This window comes from Ochlerotatus camptorhynchus, unplaced genomic scaffold, assembly GCF_037179485.1.
Source record: "Ochlerotatus camptorhynchus isolate MF236.1 unplaced genomic scaffold, CSIRO-AGI_Acam_v1.1 ptg000233l, whole genome shotgun sequence".
NCBI classification, from domain to species: domain Eukaryota; kingdom Metazoa; phylum Arthropoda; class Insecta; order Diptera; family Culicidae; genus Ochlerotatus; species Ochlerotatus camptorhynchus.
In genome coordinates, this window is record NW_027040723.1 from 63,093 (window position 1) to 85,353 (window position 22,261).

At 39.3% G+C, this 22,261-nt stretch overlaps 1 protein-coding gene across 2 annotated transcripts in view; it reads right to left on the reverse strand.

Moving 5' to 3' along the window:
• LOC135704326 (cGMP-dependent 3',5'-cyclic phosphodiesterase-like) overlaps positions 1-22,261 on the reverse strand; it is a 171,514-nt gene that overhangs the window by 20,788 nt on the left and 128,465 nt on the right. For both annotated transcript variants that reach the window (XM_065225760.1, XM_065225758.1), the window contains exons 7-9: positions 13,090-13,220; positions 4,457-4,599; positions 4,305-4,371 (exon numbers count right to left, since the gene is read on the reverse strand). In XM_065225760.1, coding sequence (XP_065081832.1) covers positions 4,305-4,371; positions 4,457-4,599; positions 13,090-13,220 — 341 coding nt within the window. The remainder of the gene's footprint in view (positions 1-4,304; positions 4,372-4,456; positions 4,600-13,089; positions 13,221-22,261) is intronic.

Genomic DNA, 22,261 nt, shown 5'->3' on the forward strand with positions numbered 1-22,261 from the left:
TGTACCAAACTGGATGTTTTGCATGACTCTGACGTCTTCTTCTTTTAGTTGGCACTTCTTCAAGAATTATTTCAAGCAACACATTGTAGAATACGTCAACTGCACATTCAACATTTCCTGCAGTTCTTAATATTGCTTGCCAATCGACAATGTTCAATCTATTTCTAATGTTATCATAATTTGCTGAATTGTAATCAAAGATTTCATCAAATTCGCAGTCGTTGGTTCTTTCATTTATGTGAACGAATAGAGAATACTCTATTGCTGTGTGAAACATTTCATTTCTCCATATGGGACTTAACGATTCAGTCACACAGAAATCTTCATAAGTATTTGTTAATAAAAGGTCTAAATAACAATTTTGTTGATTTTTCACATGGTTAATTTGATAGAGTCCTAAATTTGCAATTTTGTCAAAAATGAAATGGAGTGTTTCATTTTCCCCAACGACTGGAAGTAAGATGCTTTCATTGTCCATATCAGAAATAAAGTCAACATTGCGTTGGTTAAAGTCCCCATATATATGAACTTTTACTTCAGGGGGTAAACTAGACAAAATTTCTTCCGCTTTTCCAAAAAACTTATCATACGTGTCCTTATGAGCATTGTTTGGAGGAAAGTATACCGAAGCAAAGACATGTGTTTCGTCTGCTACCTGCGCTTTTACCCATACATGTTCGAATTCTTTAAATTTAGCAGCCATAATAATCTCTGAATTCAATTGGGTCGAAATCGCTATTAATACTCCACCTCCCGATTTTTTTCCAGACCATTGAAAATTGCGGTCGTCTCTATAAACGTTATAATTGTTACCAAAAACTTCTTCACTTCTCACACTATCATCCCAACTTGTTTCATTAGCCATTATGACAGAGTAAGCAGAACTTAATATATTTTTGTTAATTTCATTCATTTTACCGGCGCTTCTCATGCGGTTAACATTTTGGCAATATACCAAAATTTCTGTACTGGTCTGAAGATTAGGTGAAGAAGTTGATGGTAACCTGTCATTCATAAAACTATTATCAAAATTATTTACCCCTGATATTGCCTTGAAGTATAAAAAAAACAATATTAATTAAAAAAAAGAAGAACGTCAGTAATCTCTATAATTCTTCTGTTTTCGCTCGCATAGAGATAGCTAAAGTTTGATTGTGTCAGTAATTTGTTTTCATCGGGAAAATTTTCCGCTATGAAGTTTTTTTTCCCGATGAAAACATTTTGCGTATACGTATACGTGACGTAGTGTGCGTACGATAAACGTCAGCAATCTCTATATACATGGGGTGACACTGTCGAATCTTGGTCGAAATACATGGAATGGTGACAGTTCTAGAACAAAAAAGTTGAAATCACTCATAACTTTTCATAAAGGTTAATGTACCATTCAAAACTTTTCCAAATGTTTGTAAAATTCATCGGTTGCACCCGTAGAATATACGTTTACCCTCAAATCAAAAAATAAATTGCTCTTGTAAAAAGCAAATAGTGCTCGAAATAAAATCATCCATTATGCTTTTCTGTTCTGCTTTCATTCAATGTAAGCATTAGACATTTCAAGAAATTGCGTTTGTTGTTTTTCTTGCCTGCTGTCCTCTGTCGCCATATTGTCATTATGAAAATGCCATTAGCCTTGGAATAAAATCCAAGAAATTTCAATAAAATAATGGTTAAATTATAGATCCGATATGATTTCCAGTGTGCATTGGTATGAATTTGTTTATTGAGATCTATTTTCTGTAAAATTAAGATGATTCCATCAAATTCATTTGATTTCTGAAACAATCTTTTTTGTTAACTTGAATTATTTTGGAGGCGCATTTATTTAACGCTCATATTATCTTCTAAACTTCTTAAAAGTCATATATTTTCTTTAAGATTTTCACTAATGTCGCCATGAAACAAAATTGATTGCATGGTGATTTTGACACCAACACTCAAACCTATTTTTACAGCTAAAGATTTCCATATGGAAAAAAAAATCAGCAGAACAGAACAACAACAAGCTAATTTATGGCGGTTGCTTTGAAGCAATAAAAATGAAATTGGATTTATAACTGATTTTCACCAAAGCGTAATAAAACTGCTTGAATACAATATTACTCTTAAAGAGGCTATGAGAACCTTTTGTAGAGTATGGGGCTTTCTTACAAAAGGTTTTAAGACAGCTTTATTGTGATTCTCAAACATGCTTTATAAACCTTATCAAGAGTGGTCCACTAAGCTGAAAGGCGATCTTATAGCGGTTGTCAAAAAGTTGTGCTGGAGCTATTAATTTTATTGACGGTTCTATAAAATTGATCTCAAAAACCAATAAAACAAGAAATGCTACTTGGGAAGACACGTGTAACCGTTTTCAATGCGGGTTGTACTTAAGAAATCGTTACGATTACGTTACAGAAATGCTTACGATTTTAGAGACCCAGGTTGAGGTAAGGTTGAGGTTCAGTTATGGATGTGTGCCGTTCAGTATCACCGTCGTTGGTAGCACCAAATGAATCATCACTTCCAGCGAGAATATCAGAGATGTATCCGGTTTGCTAACGGTTGCTAGTTCCGTATCGGCTGCCAGGTCATTCTCAGACGCATCTGGATTGTCAGGTAGTCCACAAATCGGATAGAAAAACTTACCAATTTGATTGACTGACAACTAATTTGAAATCATTTTCATCTTATCACTCGAAAATGGCGATTTGTTTACATAAAAATGGCTCTCAAATTCGCATGATCCGACTAAAAAAAATTGTTACCAGATATCATTTGAAGCCATTGCGCAAAAAAAATATGTAAAGCTATTGTTTGAGAAGAGAAAAAAAAAACAAAAGGTTGGTGGCAATATAGTTGCCACTGTCTTAAAAAGGGTTAATCCCTCACACAACGACGAAGTTTGAAATCGCTTAAATTAAAAGCACCCATTCCATCGTTTACCCACAATCGATCCTCATTCTAATCGGATGATTAATGCTTTCCTCGGAGCGTGAAATAATTATGCACATTTACATGTTGTTAATCAATCATTTCATTTTAGTAGAAATATATCCTACTGCGTGGGATCAAACTGGATCTAGGCCAAGCGGGAAATTCCCTCTTGGATACTTTATTATCCTTATACGATTTGCTCACGTATAAAACGTCTAAGCTAGTCCAGCAGGGACACGGGTTCAAGAGCGATAGTAAAAAAAATGTTTCAACATCGAGCGGTTCGCATCAATCACGATCGAAATCAATTCGTAGAAACGGAAGCGAGTGAATTCCGTAGGGGGGCTTTTTTGTTCGGCTAAAAGTTTTCGTTTGCAAAACAAACAACAACAAGAATCAACAGTCGGTTGCTTGTGCTCAATTTATGCTGCTCGAAATGATTTGGTTTGGGAACAGCGGCGATATGATTTACGTGCAATGTATCAATTGACGGCACGTATGTTTCGCTAATGAACCACCTTTCTGTAAATAACAAGGTGATATGTATGAACCAAGTGGAAAAACGGCTTCCCAATGTTTGAATGGACAGGCAGAATCGATCGATGAAGGCACAATACTATATAGGAATCCCCCGAATAGCGCGGTGGGTGGTGCATTTCTATTTCCCGCCTGTCCTCTATCCGATTGAGCTGATTTTTTGTAGGTGATTTGAGAGGTACCGTTGTTTGCGGTTGGAGCTTTAGTCGGTATTCCTTTTCCCAATTACCAGCAGCTACTCCATGATACCGGCTAAAACTCCATCGGCAAATGACGCAAATAATTACAAACAAAACAGCAGCTCAATTCGTTGGCACCATCCACCGCGTTATTCGGGGGATTCATGTATTCCTTTTAACTATAGCCAACATACCAGAAGCTCTATATTCCATCACATCTGTGTAAGTCTGTGAAAGGAATTTTACCCAAAAGCCACCGACCAAACCGGTGGCAGATGGTAGAATCCCATTGGCAATATTTGCATATGAAAATAAGTTCATTTTAACCTGGATTACGGTATCAGCCAAAAGCATCCTTTCTCAGCCGTCTGGCGGCATCCTTTAGACGCAATTATGTGAGGGGTTGGGCCGACTTTTTTCCCCTATGGGATGGAAGATTCGACAATTTGTCACACATGAAGATGCGTAGCAATGTGTAGTATAACGAATGTGAGTTATCACACTTGCATGATGATGTCAACATTGGTTACGGATATAGAAAAGTCGTGAATCGGATAAAACAGATTCACATTCGACCAAGCTGTCCGTTGGCTGTCCTCATTATAGCAACCCATTCAGTGGAGACGCATGGTACATATTCACATCAATATATGTACAAACTTTTCTTACCTTATTGCATAGTTGTGCCACTCCAATCACACCTTGTTCATCGCAAATAGGAAAGCACAGAATGTTCCTGTCAAGCATTGGCAACAACAAATAGTAACGGTTAAAATTATGTCACCTCATTGAAAACTATTATGGTATAAGACTTTGCTTACCTCGTTTTGAATCCAGTTGACTCGTCAACACCCTTGTAGAACAGTGGATGCTGGTAGGCATTGCGTATGTTCAGCAGGTTTCCAGTTTGCGCCACATATCCAGCGATGCCTTTGCCGCTTTCTATTCGAATTTCCTTGGACGCCTGGAAGAAATAGATAGGCAAAGCAGCCGAATGAAATAGATGAGGAGTCAAGGTTAAGCAGTATTATGTTTCACATGCTGACAGCTTGCGCTGCTTTTGGTCGAACGCTGAGATTTCTGCATGTAGGTACCTACGAGCGAAGTGTGTGGAATAAGTGACGAGTAAGTCAATATTTGGCCTACAAAGGACGCTTACGTCTGTGATGTAATGGGAGAATATATTTAGGCTATTTTTGGCACATCCAGACATGAGCAATACCCAAGCATATCAATCATGTGGTGGTGGGTAAAATTTCATAGTATTTTTTTTTATCCACAAAGGAAGATATTTTTACCCTTACCCTTAAGAAGGGACAGCAAATTGTTGAAAGGACCTCTTCGGTAGCTCAGTGATAAATAAATGCCTACTTTGGATGCGGTTGGTCCACATATTATTTTTTTTTTTCAATTTCACTATGAATGAGAAAGGTCCCTCCTACACATTTAGTTTTGCTTCTTCCAGTTTATTTCACAAAATAAAGTGTGTACTACCACAAATGATTCAAAATATTTGTTACATGCGTGTCTGGGGTGCTCTGGGATTCCTAATAAAAATAGCCAAGAAATTACGATAAAATGCTATATATTCTGCGGTTCGCAATTAACAAATTTTCGAAAATAAAGCTGAAATGTTGCTTAATAACAGAATGAAAACCCGAAGTGATTGCATTTATTATAATGTTTAAAAAAATTACAAAATATACCTTAACAGGTATCCCTCCTTAATTCTGCTTGACTGTTAGACATAGTGCATACATTCGAATGTCTTTAATTTCTACGCAAACATATTACAGAGCATTTAAGAAATGCTTGAATTTCTGCTTGAAACACGGTTAGCCAGTTACCCATAGATATTGAGGTATCTATCCCTGGACCAGTTACTCCTGCTCCCACAAGATTGTTCAACCTTGAACCGTCTGTATAAAATACAACTGAACCTGGACGGATGTTTCGTCTTCAATTTTCCCACACATTACGATTTATGAACAGATAACGATTTAGAATGTCTCAAACATTGTTTCCGGTGCCGAAATTACATAATAGCATAAAGCAAAAAGTTCAAATATTTAACCAAAAGTTCTTGTTCAACGATTATTGTAAATGACTATGGTTTTACATAAATATTTCAAAAGTTTGCATTTTTTTAGGAGCTTTTTTTCTTAAAAAAAATAAGATATACTTTTTGACAAATTACAAAAAAATATCATGAATATTTTTCCCAGAATGCAAATTCGTGCATTCCGGGTTGATTTTGGAAATCCGTATCACAAAATTGCCCACCGATTCCTTTTGCCGTTCGACGACGACGGGTGTGCTTTCGCGAGAGTGACGTTTATTTGATCCGTTTCTTTGCACGGGTGTGTTTTTTTGCTAGCGTAAGTGTGCCTGCGATTTGCATTGAGTGTCGGAGATTGTAAGTAATATCTGAAGGATGCCTCGCTGGATACGCCCAAGACTGGACGGGCAGTAGCTGGTGGCAGTGAACGGTTCCTGGGGAAAGCACTAGATGCGACCCTCCTCCCAGATGCCCATGGCAACACAGGAAGTATTGGTGTTGGAAGGTAATTGCTATTAGATATTTTGCAAACAGTGACAGATAGCGGACATGAAGAACCAGTGGAGGTGTCGGGCAAAGGTGTTTATGCTAGACAAATGGTTAGCTACAAATTCGCTGTTGTCGTTGTCGTAGGCGCCGTCGTAGTCGCTGTCGTAATCGCCGTCGTACACACTTAATCTAGCTCGGTAAAATCTCCAACAGCCGATTACCTCGGCATTTACTTTTGATGATATATCTGCAAAATATCTGTTTGTTAGCTGATATCTCAGCAAAATAATATTTGTTAGCTGAGTCTCCGCAACTGAACCTCAGCAAAATAAATTGCAGAACTACTCGGCTGTTGGAATCTCGGCGAAAAAACTTAAGTGTGTAGTCGTAGGCAGTACCGTTAGTATATTTAAAATTAACCACCAACCGCTGAAAATATGAATTATCGCGTATTTCTGTTGTTCATTACATGCCAAGTAAAATTCGAGAACGTAATTTCATTTAAATAGCTTGTTCAACCAGGTCTTAAACAATCGTCACGTCGGTCATAGCTTGTTATGATTACCTGAACCATGCGTAAAGAGAAAATCGAAACATTAAACGTCGCGTGAAAATGGATTTTAATGAAGGCCTCTTTCATAGCTTTTAGTTTAAGGATTTTAAAGATCGTCGGTTGCAGTGGCTTGCTTACTGAGCAGAAAAACGCGATCCCAGATCCTTTCACATATATTTGTTAACACGACTACATGGTAATAACAGCAACTCGATGATTAAAAAGGAGCTCGTCTGCCTAGTGGCAAACGTTTTTGCTTACTGAGCAGAAGACCGTGGGTTCAATCCCAAGCTCCTTCGCGTTATATGATTGTTAGGACATCAATTCAGCTTATCGTTTACCAAAACGAACCCTGCTGCAAACCCAACCCTATTACCCAATATCCCAGTGATTCCTCGTGGAAGTGCAGAGGTGTTCTCGGCTTCCATCAAAGCGAGTGTCACGTCAACACATTCCTACCCCTTCCTTTCTTGACCTGTGTTCGGGCGCGGCCGGCGCTGGTATTGCCTAGTTTGAGATCACCAGTTTTTACACATTGAGGATGATTGCTAGTCCCAAGCATCGTCTATTGGTTCTCTGTGTAATTACAGCTGGTCTGGCAATAACAGAGTAGCAACCGTGGGCGGTCAATCATGCTCATGCTCATGCTCTACAACTTTGTCTCAGATGTCATTTCGATCAGAAGGGACGTTTTCGTGCAACAAGTTATTGAAAAATGTCAAAGACGCCATTTTGAAAAAAAAAAACTACAAGGAACAGCCCTATGGGGTTGTACGCAATGCTGACGTATGAATACGTCCCAAGTAACACATAAAACATCTTTTTGAAAAACAATTAGAACAGCTTGTTATATAAATGTATGATAAGTGATGCAGAAAACATCCCACGTTATATATGAGGTTTATAGATGTTTTCTTCATACTTCCTAGAGTCAACATTTTCCAAAATAGTTTTCTTTTGCTATAATCTTTAAATGTTATTTAAACATGCATCTTACTGTTTTAATACCACTATAAAACTTGTCGTATACAAAATCAATCTTAGTTGAATTTATAAAGTTCTTGAAGAGTTTCTGAACTTTCCAGATTGACGTAAACATTGACGACGGGTATGACGGCGCCATTGAGCCGGACTCTCTTCACGCAGTGATTGACAGTTTCTTATGAGGTATTCGGGGGTTTGTTATAAAGAAAGTTGAAAACACGTGTTTATGACATCTCATAAATTAATAACTGAAAATATGCAGGTTGTCTTATAAGTAGTTGAAATACTTTAAAATAACACTCTGGCAATTAGAGGTACACAGTTCGAAAAGTAGTGTAAATTTCTGTTCAATATGATGCACACAAATGGAGCGTCATATTTCATATAAGTTTACATTATATATCATGTAAAGTTCTAGCACAATTCATGCAATGTAGCAAATATTGTATACAAACCCCATCTTTGTAAACAATATTGTTTACAAGTTGCTCGGTTGTGTGAAATTAAATTTAAGTTTACGTGAATGAATGTTTACATCACAATTAAAATTCAGAATTTTTATCTGTGTACGCTTTGCTGCTAACAAAACATCTTTATGACGGATCGAAAGCGTGTTGAACGAGAATATAATGTTCATGCCATTGGCAAGAACATCATAGATACTTATAACAAACCTCTCATCAAGCGGAGTTGGTCTAGTTAGGAAGTAATAAGTCTGTCACGCCAAGGAAACGTACGTAAGGAAAAATGGCTCGCACCAAGCAGACCGCTCGCAAGTCCACTGGAGGTAAGGCTCCTCGCAAGCAGTTGGCAACGAAAGCCGCTCGCAAAAGCGCTCCAGCCACCGGAGGATTAAAGAAGCCTCATCGCTACCGGACAGGCACCGTCGCCCTGCGTGAGATCCGTCGTTATCAGAAATCGACCGAACTGCTGATCCGCAAGTTGCCTTTCCAGCGTCTGGTCCGTGAAATTGCCCAGAACTTCAAGACCGATCTGCGCTTCCAGAGCTCAGCTGTTATGGCTCTACAGGAAGCTAGCGAGGCTTATCTGGTCGGTCTGTTCGAAGATACCAACCTGTGTGCCATCCACGTCAAGCGTGTCGCAATCATGCCAAAGGACATCCAGCTGGCTCGTCGTATCCGTGGTGAACGCGCTTAATTTCCCCGTCGAAAATCTTACAAAACCCGCCCTTTTCAGGGCCATCAGGTTCATTTAAGAAAAGAGTTAGAGTAGATTTTTTAAAGAACTACAAAAATAGTTTTTACCATTAAGTCATGGCTATTTTTTCTCATTGATGGCGCTGTTCCATTGATAGTAAGTTAGAAAGTGGATGGAACGTTTTGGATGCATATTATGGTGAAACTAAGTCAAAAGAAATCAATTATTATCGTTCAGTTTTTTCCTAGAAATTTTTGTTGAATAGTATTTTCTTGCAGAATATGTTAAAAAGGAGGAAATTTTTATGTATTTTTTATGCATAATATGCTAAATGGGAGAGACTTCAAATGTCAATCCTCCCTCCCCCACCAAATGTTACAGAGTGTCATCAAAATACATGGAATGTTGCGATATTGAGATCGTGAGAGTGAATTTTCTCTTTCAAATTTTAATGTTTTGGCTCTCTGGGGATTGGTAGTAAAGCGGTTAAAAATGTAAGGGGAAAAAAACTTTTTTATTTAATTCTAGCTTATTTAACAAAAATTTCCAGGAAAAAACTGAACGACAAAGGCCAAAACGATTTCTTTAGATTGCCGTCAACTTTTTTTTTTGAAAGCTATGTGAAATTCACATGGATTTCATGCATTACATATGTGATATATTTTTTGAGTGTATCCCCTGTTTCCAAGTTTGGTTACAAGATTACAACTCTGGAGAGCATTTTGTGTGGTCGTTGGGAGCGTGTGGTTCTGAATATGGGTATGAGTGTGAAAAATATTACGCTATTCCATCCTCCCTATTCGCACGCGCCCGAGTATCGGAGGCGAATGCCACTTCGCCTTGTTTCGTCTACTTACTACTCTCTGACGACTGTGCTGGGGAAGCAGCATATGCATGTAGGTAATTGGTGGATTTGTTAGTTAATTCGACACTTTTGGACAATGCTGGACATTTACCAGTTTTTCAATAGTTTTTTTTTTGCTGAAAATCAACATTCGGAAGCATTGTTATCGATGCGTAGCCATATTTCTGATTGATTGGTGATAAAATTATTGAAATTGGACCAGGGGCAGCTGAGTTATTAACGTTCAATATCTTTCTTAATTTGTTACATGTTCCATTTTCGGTTTTCACAAAGTGTACCTCTATATAAAAATCAAAGACGTAGTCCTACGTCAAAAAAATGATTTTGATGCCATTCGCACTTATAGCATGCTATGGTTCATATACATATTTAAAAAAAAATTGTGTACACCAACAATTTAAATTTTTTTAAAGTATACAATTCGATTACCTATGACTTGAAACGGATAATGTGATTCGAATCATGTCGATAGGTTGTATTGTTATCGAGCAATCTTTACAAACGTACCGTGTAAATTGCGAATCAGCGGCACAAACTGTGTAAAAAAAACGTGTTCAAACAACCGCGTAGAAAAACCGTGTAAAAAAAGACTTGAGTGTATCCATCTTCCATAAAAGCAACACTATTATTTAATTTCCATTCATTACTACAATTCATCATTACAATTCTCGAATTTTTCATTTTTGTGGAGTCGGTAGACAAGTCCCAGAAAGTCGATTTTAACAAACATTTTTTTTCATTTGGCATCAACAAATAAAAATAGATTTCCGATTTCATTAACCCCCCCCCCTCCCACTCCCCACCCCCCTTGGGTGATTTCCTTATTTTCAAAAAACCCAAAGATTGCCGATTTTGAAATCACGTCCAATTCAACGTTTCAGTAATAATGGTGTACTTATAGTTGCGGTATCAAGGGTTGCGCTACAATTATGAGGAAAACCCGAATAAAGTTATTTTACATTGATAACTCTCGTAAAATATAGCAGATTCGCATATTTAAAACTTAAGTTTAGCCCAAAAATGACGGAAAACAAATAATTCTCCTTAAGTTGTTGTTCCTATAAAAAGTCCCAAAGTTAGCAACTATCACACATACTGGAACAGTTTCCATATTAATGAAGCACGAGTTTTCTAAAAATGTATATAATTTAATAGCAATTTCATATTTTTTAATCGCAAGGCGAACCCTGTGGATAAAACATATTTTTTTTTTAAATTATGGAGATTGAAAGCTACAGATTAACGCATTAAAATTGTATGTTAATCGCAAATTATAATGCATACATTCCCTTGGTTACTGGCTCAACCATTCTAATAATATTTGGAGCTTAACAATTATGGATTTGACACATAAAACCTAATCGTTTCGCTTTCAGATGGTCACCATTAGTGATTTTACGATTCGCGAGCGTTCACTCAGAGTGAGCACTCGCGAATCATACAATCGCTGATTGCGTCTCTCTAAAAGCAAAAATGGACAGGTTTTATGTCTTAAACACATAATTTTCTACCTCTTCTTGTAACCTGCAAGTACAAAGTATTATTTATAGCGAAGTGAGTGGAAGCAACCCTGTTTACAACTACTACTTTTATTAGAAAAAAAAAACCTTAATTCGAATTGGTGCTTATCGGTAATATTAGCATAGCAAGCTACTCAAATATTCATTAATGTCAAGGGGCTATTAATAAACTACGTAGACTTTTTAGGGAGGGGGGGGGGGGGTAATAAATGTCTATGGTGCATACATTTCCAAAAAAATGTATGGACGATTGTCTACGCGGGGGGGAGGGAGGTCTAAAACCTCTAAAAATAGGTCTACGTAGTTTATAAACAGCCCCTAAGTATATGCGATACAAATGATTATACCTTTTTTAGGCATCTCACTACTCGGCGAAATGACCTTATCAAGTTAAATGACAACGAAAAGACGCAAGGTGACACTACTGGCAAAATGTGATCTTCTCACCATACGACATACTCAAACTACATGGATTTGATGTGAACGAACAGTTTTCAACCAACGTTGACAACTTTCTGGATCACGAACGGCAGTTAATCTCAAGCAACCGAGTACTGCAAAATCTTCCCTACTTAATGAAACTGGCATGTTCTCTCTCCTGCGACGGAAAAGGATGTACTTAATGCACGACATGTCATACTGATGTGTGATCTATTTACTAATTCAGTAGCAAAGTCAACAGAACCAGAAGAAGCAACTTAGTGCGATGGGGAGATAGTCTTTACTCGTCTGCCTTTGTGTATCTGACAGGCCTATTAAACCGGAGCAGCATCCGTCGGATGAATGGAGTTCAAAGAATATTGACTGTATAGACGAACGTGCCGTTTGCCACTTCCGCAGCTGTGCACAGGGTTGTGGATCCATACGGGCACCTTGGTAAGACGTCTGTTTGCTAAGAAGCACTAGGGAAATAGGTTCTATCACGTTTTTGTTTACGTAAGTCGCAAAACGAGATAGAAGAGATGGAGAAACGAATTTCATTAGGTTGGGAATGAGATTCGAAAAAAAAAGGTTTTCCTCCAGAACTGACACAAGCAGATTGGTTCTTCCCAGTGCGGCGAAATTTTTGTTTTGATAGGGGAAGCGGAACCACACTGTTCACGCCATGTTGAAGTTGGTTAGCAGAAAAAGTAGGGTAGAGCACTACTTCGGCCTGATCGCCCATTTTGGGCCTATCGAGCAGAAAACATCGAATAAATCCATTGTTTCAGAGTTAACAAGTCAATTATGCGTTTGGTACGATACTTTAGTTCAAAAGCTACCGAACTAAGTCAATGAGCGTTTGAGTGGCGTTTCAATGCATTAGGCCTAATTTAAAATCCGTAGGCCGAGTTTGGGGTCAAGAAGCAGTGTTAGATTTTTAACAATATCTCAACAACTTGTTTCTCTTCAAATCTTACGGTACGTACGGAAAGGTAAATAAATTTAGACGGCATCTGAAGTGAAAACATTCCATTTTGTGAAAAAATCCAATCGAAAAATAGAGGCGGGTTTTGCTTAGTAGGCCCAAAATTAGCTCTAAGCCCTATCACATCAACATCTTGAGCTAGTAAAATCTACTTTCCTACAAGACGTGCCATGCTTTTGGCTTTTCACAACAAATAAACACAGTGCTTCCTAGCAGACCAAGCAAATCGAACAGTCTCGAATGAAAGGCTATATCTAGTTCATCGCAGGATCGTGCTTGCAAAGGCTTCATTGGAAGGTTGATTAGAGCTACACATTTAAATAAACTTAAATCTTGAAAGACTCTGAAACTCATCAAACGACGCAATGGAAAGAAAATTGAAATCAAAAGAATAGCCAACAGTTGGAAGTAATCATACCTCATTTCCGTCGAACACTTTCGACACCAGCTCCCCGGTTTGTTTATCCAGTAGAAAAAGCGAACAGCGTTCTGCAACGGTAAGTTCTTTGGCTTCTGTCATCACGCCTCGCAGCAGTTGGCCCAAATCACCTGGAATGATAAAAACAAACCGACAGTGTTAATTAGAAATTCTATGCAAATCATATCCAAACAGTGTCACTGTGTAACAAAGTTCGTGTGAAACAATGACAGTTACAATTACTGGAAACTGTAATATTATGCACCGACGGGCAAGTTTGAAGCTGCAATATTTGCACACACGCTGTTTGCACATTGTTGCTTATTTTACCAGTTTTTGCTGAGGTGAAAACCTATGAAACGGGGAAAATGTTTTCTATACTTCTTTGTTGTGACATGTGCTATGAAATCAACGAACGGGATGAAATGTGCATTCTGTGGAACTGCAAAAGCATTCAATGTGTGCCTTACTGAAGGCAAATATGTATTATATGCGAACATCGCGCATGAATGTCTTTGAAAATTTTGTTTTCAAAATGTTACGTATGGTTCAAGCTTATCTATACCTGTCACACGTTTCAAAAGCACAGCGCGCAAATGGATATGCAGTGAATCAGTGAGGTCGTTCAAATTGCAAAAATATTCGAAAATATGAAAGCTTACACTACTCTGCTTTACTGTGGAAGTGAAAAGTGATTTTTTCGAGAATTTTTTTTATTTTGGGTGAGGACAGTATTGCATGTGTTAAGTCCTGCTTTCTGGACTCATGACCGTGATATCTTTCACTGTCCACGACACGTCGCGTTTGATGGTTGAAATGTAATTTATTTATTCTATTTCATATTTTTGATACAGAGTCTTAGTTGGAGACACTTGATGCATCAAGAGTATATAAACTGCTATTTACTCGGACACTGCTAGTGATCAGTGTCCAGTCCATGCTAAAAATGGAAAGGAAGAGTATCCGAAAGCCATGACTGTACACATGGTAACAGCATGTCTCAAGAGTTTGTCATACGAAACCTTTATTTGTCGTCATAAATACTTAGTAGGCTTGAACAAGCATTGAACTGAAGGTTCGATGCCAGGTGTTATTTAGCTATGCAGCATATTCCCACAAGTGTGGTCTGCGAAAAGTGCATGATGAAAAAATAGCAATAACATGTGTTATGGACATGTCACGCATGAACCCGACGATATAACATTTTTATGTTGCATAATTATAGCAGATACACTGAATATTATATGAGTTATCTGACTTGCAGGTTGTATTTTATCTGTAAATTGAAATTCAATTTGATTGTTTCATAGTGACATACTTTAAACTCACAACAGAACGGATCTATTCTCGTTAACACCAGGTATAGATCACCACAACATTTTGACGTAGGACTACGTCTATGATTTCTATATGGGGGTACACTTTGTGAAAACCGAAAATGGAACATGTAACAAATTAAGAAAGATTTTGAACGTTAATAACTCAGCTGCCCCCGGTCAAATTTCAATAATTTTATCACCAATCGATCAGAAATATGGCTACACATCGATAACAATGCTTCCGAATGTAGATTTTCAACAAGAAACTATTGAAAAACTGGTAAATGTCCAGCATTGTCCAAAAGCGTCGAATTAACTAACAAATCCACCAATTACCTACATGCATATGCTGCTTCCCCAGCACAGTCGTCAGAGAGTAGTAATTAGACGAAACAAGTCGAAGTGGCATTCGCCTCCGATTCTCGGGCACGTGCGAATAGGGATGATGGAATTGCGTAATATTTTGCACACTCATCGCCAGAACCACACGCTCCCCGACCACACCACTGTATGGTGGTGGTCGATCGTCGAAATTAGTAGCAGCAGTAGCAGCAGTAGCAGTGCTTTCGGCATGTGGCGTTGAAAATTGTTCTCCAGTAACAACGAAAGGCTGCCTGCAAGCAGCGAGCTGCAGAGCCCACATAAACAACCATCAAAGGAGGAAGAAGCTGCACCGCTATGCTATGGATCGGAATCAGTAGCTCTTCGTGAGTCGCTGCGGGTCGGTCATCTATGCCAAGCGTGTCACCCTCGCTCCAAACGACATACAGCCTTATCCGTGTTTAACACCCAGCTCAGAATTACTCAACCATCACTACAAAACGGTCCTTTTCAGAACCAGCATAAATTTGTTAAGAGTGAAGAGCTTTGAGTGGGTTGGTATATTTCCTTTTAATTCCGTTATAATTGCTTATCTTTTGACAGATACGCGTATTTCGTCTACTACTTGCAGACTTCATCAGTGCCAAGTACTCAACACCAGAGTGGTGTTGAGTACTTGGCACTGATGAAGTCTGCAAGTAGTAGACGAAATACGCGTATCTGTCAAAAGATAAGCAATTATAACGGAATTAAAAGGAAATATACCAACCCACTCAAAGCTCTTCATAAAGGGATTCCGTTAAGAGGTTCGACAAATTTAAAGGATTGTTAAGAGTATTATTTGGACATTTGTCAAGGTCATCAGTTCCCGCAAGCAGCTAGCTATCAAGGTTCAACCTGGTCTCTATAGAAGGTGTGGAATTGTAGGCCCGAATGCATTGGTGAGATTAATCATCGTCCGATCATTTTCCACAACACGCTGGTAGGAAGTGTTAAATAACCATATAAAATTTGAGAGAAGTGGGAATAATTCGCTTTGGGTGTATATTCAGTCCCCGCCCCATTCATATAATTCGAAACGAAATCCTGTGAGGGGTGAATTGAATACACTTTAATACCAAAATGCACAAAACTTAAAAATTCATAAATAACAAAAAAAAATCAAAATACACCTTTTAAAGTCGGGTAGATGAATCGAAAATACTCAAGTTGACAGTCCCTTGGATTCTCTTCATCAACTTTCTCTTTGAAATAAATACTTCAAATTTGATACGATTACAAATAAAAAACGGAAAGAGTTAAGATAATTGATGATTGATCAATTAAAAGAACTAAATGTTCACATTTGTTCCGTCCACTAGCGGTCCTACGTCGAGCTTCCGTTCGTGCCCCTAGGCACAGACCCTTCTACTTTTTTTTACTAGCGACATCTTTTGCGAAAATCTACCATGTTTTTTTTTTTATTAATTGTTGTAATTGTAAAAACATAATAGTTTAGTGTTTTATTACATAAAGTTGGTTTCCAAGAAAAATTTAAGTGAATTCAAATTAACATTTTTTTTTGTTTGACTAGTTAATAAAATATTTTTGCTACATTGGGTAAGTTCCGGCTTCACCATCCGGTCAAACGTGAACCGATGAATCGTCCTTAGTATTTGTTGTGAGAAATTCCAAGCTGTGGCTACTCGAGGGCATGTTGAAAATTTGTGTTGCAAGTCTTCGATACTTGGGAATCCGCGCCATTAATTCTGTATAGAAGCATTTGGTGAGGTAGTTTGTTGTTCACTAACAAGAATAACCAACTCTTCTCGTTTGATCACAGCTTCATTGAAGCAATGTTCCTCCAAATGGAACTCCATTGAAGTCCTTGATGATCGCGAGCTATCTTAGGCGTTTCAACTTGGCGCAGTAGGATAGGATGTTGTTGGATTGGTGCGGCATTCAAATTTGTTCGAAATTGTTGATCCAGATATGCATACTCTTGACACGTCACTTTCAAACAAGACAGGTTATTCGGAATCGCCGATAAGCAAGGTGGATTCTGCGTTTGCTCTACATACGATCTTTAGAAAGGTACTTAATCAAGTTCTTTTAGGTGTCGGTGAACGAGAAGGGCCTTACTTTTGAAAAACGGGATCTGCAGGTTAAGACCTCCTTGTCTCACAGCCCTTTCGATTGCAAAGGATGGAGAAAGATGAGCATTGATGAAAACCCAAGAGTTTGGACACAGAGCAATCAATTCAGGAAGAGATCCGATGTTACACATTGTGATGTACAAAAATGATGGGGCCACTCGATCAAACGCGTGGTCCATATAATATAAACGTCGAAAAAGGGTAGAAAATATTTTTGACCGTCTTTATTCATATTCGTGCCACTGTGCGACGTGCCAGGAAAGCAGCTCCCACACCTGGACCCTACACCTATCGACCCATCAACTCATGAACCGGGGACCAACGGCTTTGCTTCCCATCCGAAGGAAGGCGTGATCAGAGATGTTATGCCTCAGAACATCCCGGCGGCGCCGACTGGGATTGAACCCAGGCCTGCTGGGGTGAAAGGTAATCACGCTTACCACGTCACCACCGGCGCCGTTATAATATGAGTTTAACACAACGTTTCTGTTTCGTGAGTTGAGCAATTTTGTTCTTAATTGAGAGAACGGCTTGATAGATGTTGTTCTCAGAATTTGAACTTTTTTGAGAGAACATTGTGATTTCTCATAACGCTGTCCATTCAACTTTTGATTGTTTGTGCCAGGAGTATTTAGTCGTATTTCAGCAATGATATCGAACGATATCTACGGATGGTGGTTTGTGTTATTTTTCTTTTTTTACTAGGACAATAACACCAGCAACGAAGGCTGCGGGAATGTTTCCTCGTTTAGCTTCGTTTAGGAGTAAGCTGAGCTCCCTGTGATCATACACATCAAAAGCTCTGAGATAGAGTTTCTTTGGGATTCCATCCTGGCCTGGTGACTTGTGTGAAGCACTTCCTTTGATATATTTCAGTTGTAGTGATGTCGCTCATGCTATCTGTGTTGCATTCGCTATCCGGTGGCATAACTGTATTGCAAGAAAAGTTGTGTACAGCATCCCGCTCTTCTCCCGAGTACAACTCTCTGAAGAAATTCACAGCGTGATTTTGGATGTCTTCGGGGTTGTTGATGGTAAGGTTTTCTTCGATTTTGAAACGATCGATTACTGCTCTTTTTTTTCGTCTTTTTCCTAGTTGGTATACATAGAGTGGTTCACCTTCCACTCAGGTGTCGTTAATGTGGAAGAAGCTCTCCGAAAGTCGTTTTTGAGAAGAATTCTTGAGACTTCCATCTTCAAAAGACTTGATCCTTCCTTTAACATACATAATCCACCAGTCCATCCACGAAGTCTTGTACCGTCGTTGTCTCGTCCAATAGGTCCATTTTTTTAAGGAAATCATTCATGTTTTATTCGATCCAACATCCACGGCCATGCTCTTTACCAAGGCTGGGAAGACATAGACGAGCCGAGTAAAAGAACATACATGTGTTTGTATTGTTCGAAGATGATTCCGCATTTCTGAGTTAACATACAAACGATCCAGTCTTGAGGCTGTGTTTTGTGAGCAATTACTGTGCCTCTTTCTGCGTTATCTACATTACAGATGACTTAGTATCCAGGTATGAAAAGGTTGTTGGTGGTAACTTCTTGTATATGCATCCATTGTACGTACGAAGTTGTGTAACGCATTGATCTTAGTATTGTTGGATATAGTATTCATGTTGATTGTTGCAAAGTTATACGACTGAAAATCCATTATTGAGTGTTATGGTGGTCCTGGCTAGTGTCAGTGAGTGCTTTGGGTTTATTTGATCGGTTATGCATTCTTGTATTATCTCTTAACGTAGATGCAACGGAAGAATCACTCGCTTTTGTGTCGTTTCGTTTTCTCACGACCGTGGTCAAAGCTAAGAGATGGTAACCCGAGAGGCAACATCCACGAGCTCTGCAGTTGGTATAGTTTTGGAATCCTTAATACTATTATGCATTGTGGCGACCTGAGGAGTCGGTGTTCGTGAGCTCAGTGGTATCATCGACTCCAGAGGCTTCAACCGTTGTATTCGTGTTGCTGTCATTCAACAGCTGATCTTCACTAGTACTTAGATTCATAACATCAACAGATGCAGCTTCAGAAACAACATCATTAGAAATAGCGCCAGGAGCAACAGCAGCAGCAGTAACAGTTCCAGCATCTACAATCAGAGCATTCAATTTCATCGCTAATGAAGAGTCTTCCGTAATCGTTTGCGAAATGTTTGTATCCAGGTTGGTGTTTGTATTATTTGTAGAAGCCGATGTATTGAGTGTATCGGGTGTATTTTTCAAATCTCCTGCATACGAAGAAGCTTTGTCGAGCCGTCCATTGGCGCTCAATTTTTGCATAAGTAGCTTCTTGTTCTGTGTGCATGGGATCTTTATGTGTATAAGCTCCCCACAATGTCTACAGGCCTGTCGTTGTCCATTATAGGACACTGTTGAATGTTCGCCTTGTATTGTGATATATTAATCGATATGTTCCTTGAGTGTCATTCTCAAAAGATGCATTCCAGATGGCACACCTGGGAATAGGAATCTGTCATCCCAGAGCAGCTTCTCAATATTTTTCCCTTGATTTGTTTTATGTTCTGAGTACCAATGCTACCGCCGCCAGGGAGACAGCTCCCACACCTAGACCCTAGCTATCGACCTATCAACTCATGAATCGGGAAACAACGGCTTTACTTTCCTTCCGAAGCAAGGCGTGATCAGAGATGTTATGCCTCAGAACATCCCGGCGGTGCCGACTGGGATTGAACCCAGGCCTGCTGGGGTGAGCGATAATCACGCTTACCACTACATCACCGGCACCGCTTTCAGCTCCTTTATCGAATGAACTTCGCCATACTTGGACATGTGAGCAATGATGTGTTTGTCTGTGACATGAACAGAGAGATCTTAAATATGAACCTCTGAACCGCTTTCTCCATGCGGATGCACAGTATGTACTTCTGATTACCAACCGTAATTTCATACTTGTCACGATGTTGTTGAACAATTCGTTTTGCAGTGTCCAGATCGGAACATGTAATGTACACGCATCCAATATGTTGACTGTATTGAATTCGCTTGACTTATTGTTGTGTTAGTTCGAGTCGCTTCCCAACAAAAAGATGAATGTCTTTTGCTGTCGACTTCTTAGGTATACAGTGGTGACCTTTATATTAGCACAATAGGGCGATTTTACTACAAACTAGCCAACTTTGACACGTTTCAACTATGTTTTGTTATAGCGGCGCCGGTGGTGTAGTGGTAAGCGTGATTGCCTCTCACCCCAACAGGCTGGGTTCAATCCCAGTCGGCACCGCCGGGATGTCCTGAGGCATAACATCGCATATTTGCAGTTCTGTGTCGAAATTTCAGCTCAATTGATCATAACAAAACATAGTTGCATCATGCCAAAGTTGGCTAGTTTGTAGGAAAATCGGCCTATTGTGCTAATTTAAAGGCCACCACTGTGTGTCCGGAATCAATTCGGAAGGTGTTTTCACGACTTTTTGGCGTAGCCATCGTGCTTATAGAGCATCAATCACTGAAAACTAAATGCGAAACACGGTCCGACAACCGGTAGTGTTTAATGTGACCGAACCCGATACTTATAACGATTCTATGCCGCGCGAGTACTCAATTCACAAAAGCGCGGTTATTGATTGACTTAGTGAAATTATCCTCGATTTTCCTCAAATTTTTATTCAGTGTGAATTTGAGAGAAAATTTTTTGAATTTTGAGTACTCGCAAAAAACAATCCTTGCCCATATTCGTGAACCAGAGCCGGGAACTATAGTTCAGGGTGTACAATTCCTTCTACGCGTGCACCATAAGCTTCACGGCTGCCGTTCACGAATATGGGAACACATTTCTTCCGAGTAGATCTCATCACCCGAACCTCCAAAAGACCTTATTCATCCAAATAACTTTGATTTTTTTTTTTACTAGTTCGTTTATTTACTAGGCTCAGTCGTGTGTGACACTTTGCGGAGCCAAACTCAGTAATGTTTGATTTACATTTTAAATAGCAGTATTTCTAGGTTAGTATTGGGTACCAATTACTCGTGGCGGGCTCGAGGTTAATGGGTAACAATTTCAATTGGAAGGATCTAGGTAGGAAACTGGTTTCTGAAGCCTCCTTCAGATACTACTCTCGGACGGTTGACCAAATCCTGACTGGGCAGGGGCAAGTAGCACAGGAACAGGAGGATAATAAGACTGGGACACAATGGCGGGAAATTGTTTGGAAAGGAGGGGATGGTCACATCAAACTCTAACATCAGACAAACAAAGGAATTCGTAGATCGCTTGCATGTAGGGAAGATCACGTGTTCCCAATACATCTCTTACTTCACGGAAGGGTTGTCTACCTCGGGCCACTAGGGTATCCAATAGTCGTGCTCTGGAGGCGTCATTACCCGGGCAATACCAAACTGCGTGATCGATGTCATCATAACCGGTGCTGCACCTACATATATTGCTGTCAACGAGGTTTATTCTATAGAGATGTGCGTCTAGCGAGTAGTGGTTGGACATAAGTCTTGACATCACACGAATGAATCCCCGACTTACATCCAGACCTTTGAACCACGCACTCGAAGAAACATTTGGAATAATGGAATGTAACCACCGCCCAAGAGAATTATTTGTCCAATCGTTTTGCCAACTTAAAAGAGAACTCTGACGTACTAATGGGAAAAATTCATCATGTGAAATTCTTCTATCATAAATCTCGCCTTGTTGTGCGCCCACCTTTGCGAGAGAGTCTGCCTTCTCATTGCCTGGGATTGAGCAATGTGAGGGAACCATACAAAGATAATCATATATGATCTTTCGACCAGCAAACTCATCTGCTCCCTTACCTTTGAAAGGAAATAAGATGAGTGCCTACCTTGTTTCATCGACCGAATAGCCTCAATCGAACTGAGACTATCCGAGAAGATGAAGTAATGGTCTATGGGCATATGGGAAATCATCCCCAATGCGAAGTTGATTGCTGCTAGCTCAGCAACATAAAAGGAACAAGGTTCCTGAAGTTTCAGAAAGGCGGTTGAGTATTCATTGAAGACGCCGAAGCCAGTGGATCCATCAATGCGTGATCCATCAGTGAAAAATCTTCTATTGCAATTGACTTGTTGGTACTTTTCAGTAAAAATGCGGGGAATTGAGATAGGTAGAAGTTGATCTGGAACTCCTTGAATAGCCTGTTTCATGGAGAGATCATAGTCAATGGGGGAACTGTAGTTAGTAAAGCATACACGAGAGGGGTTATAGCAAGGAAGGCTAATATCCGATGACATATAATTAAGATAGATTCGCACGAATCTAGACTGGATGCCCAATTCGAGCATTTCTTCGAAGTTTTCAATCACAAGGTTGTTACTGACACTACATTTAATCAATATTCTTAATGAGAGCTCCCAGAAACGGTTCTGCAGGGGTTTTACGCCCGCTAGGACCTCTAGGCT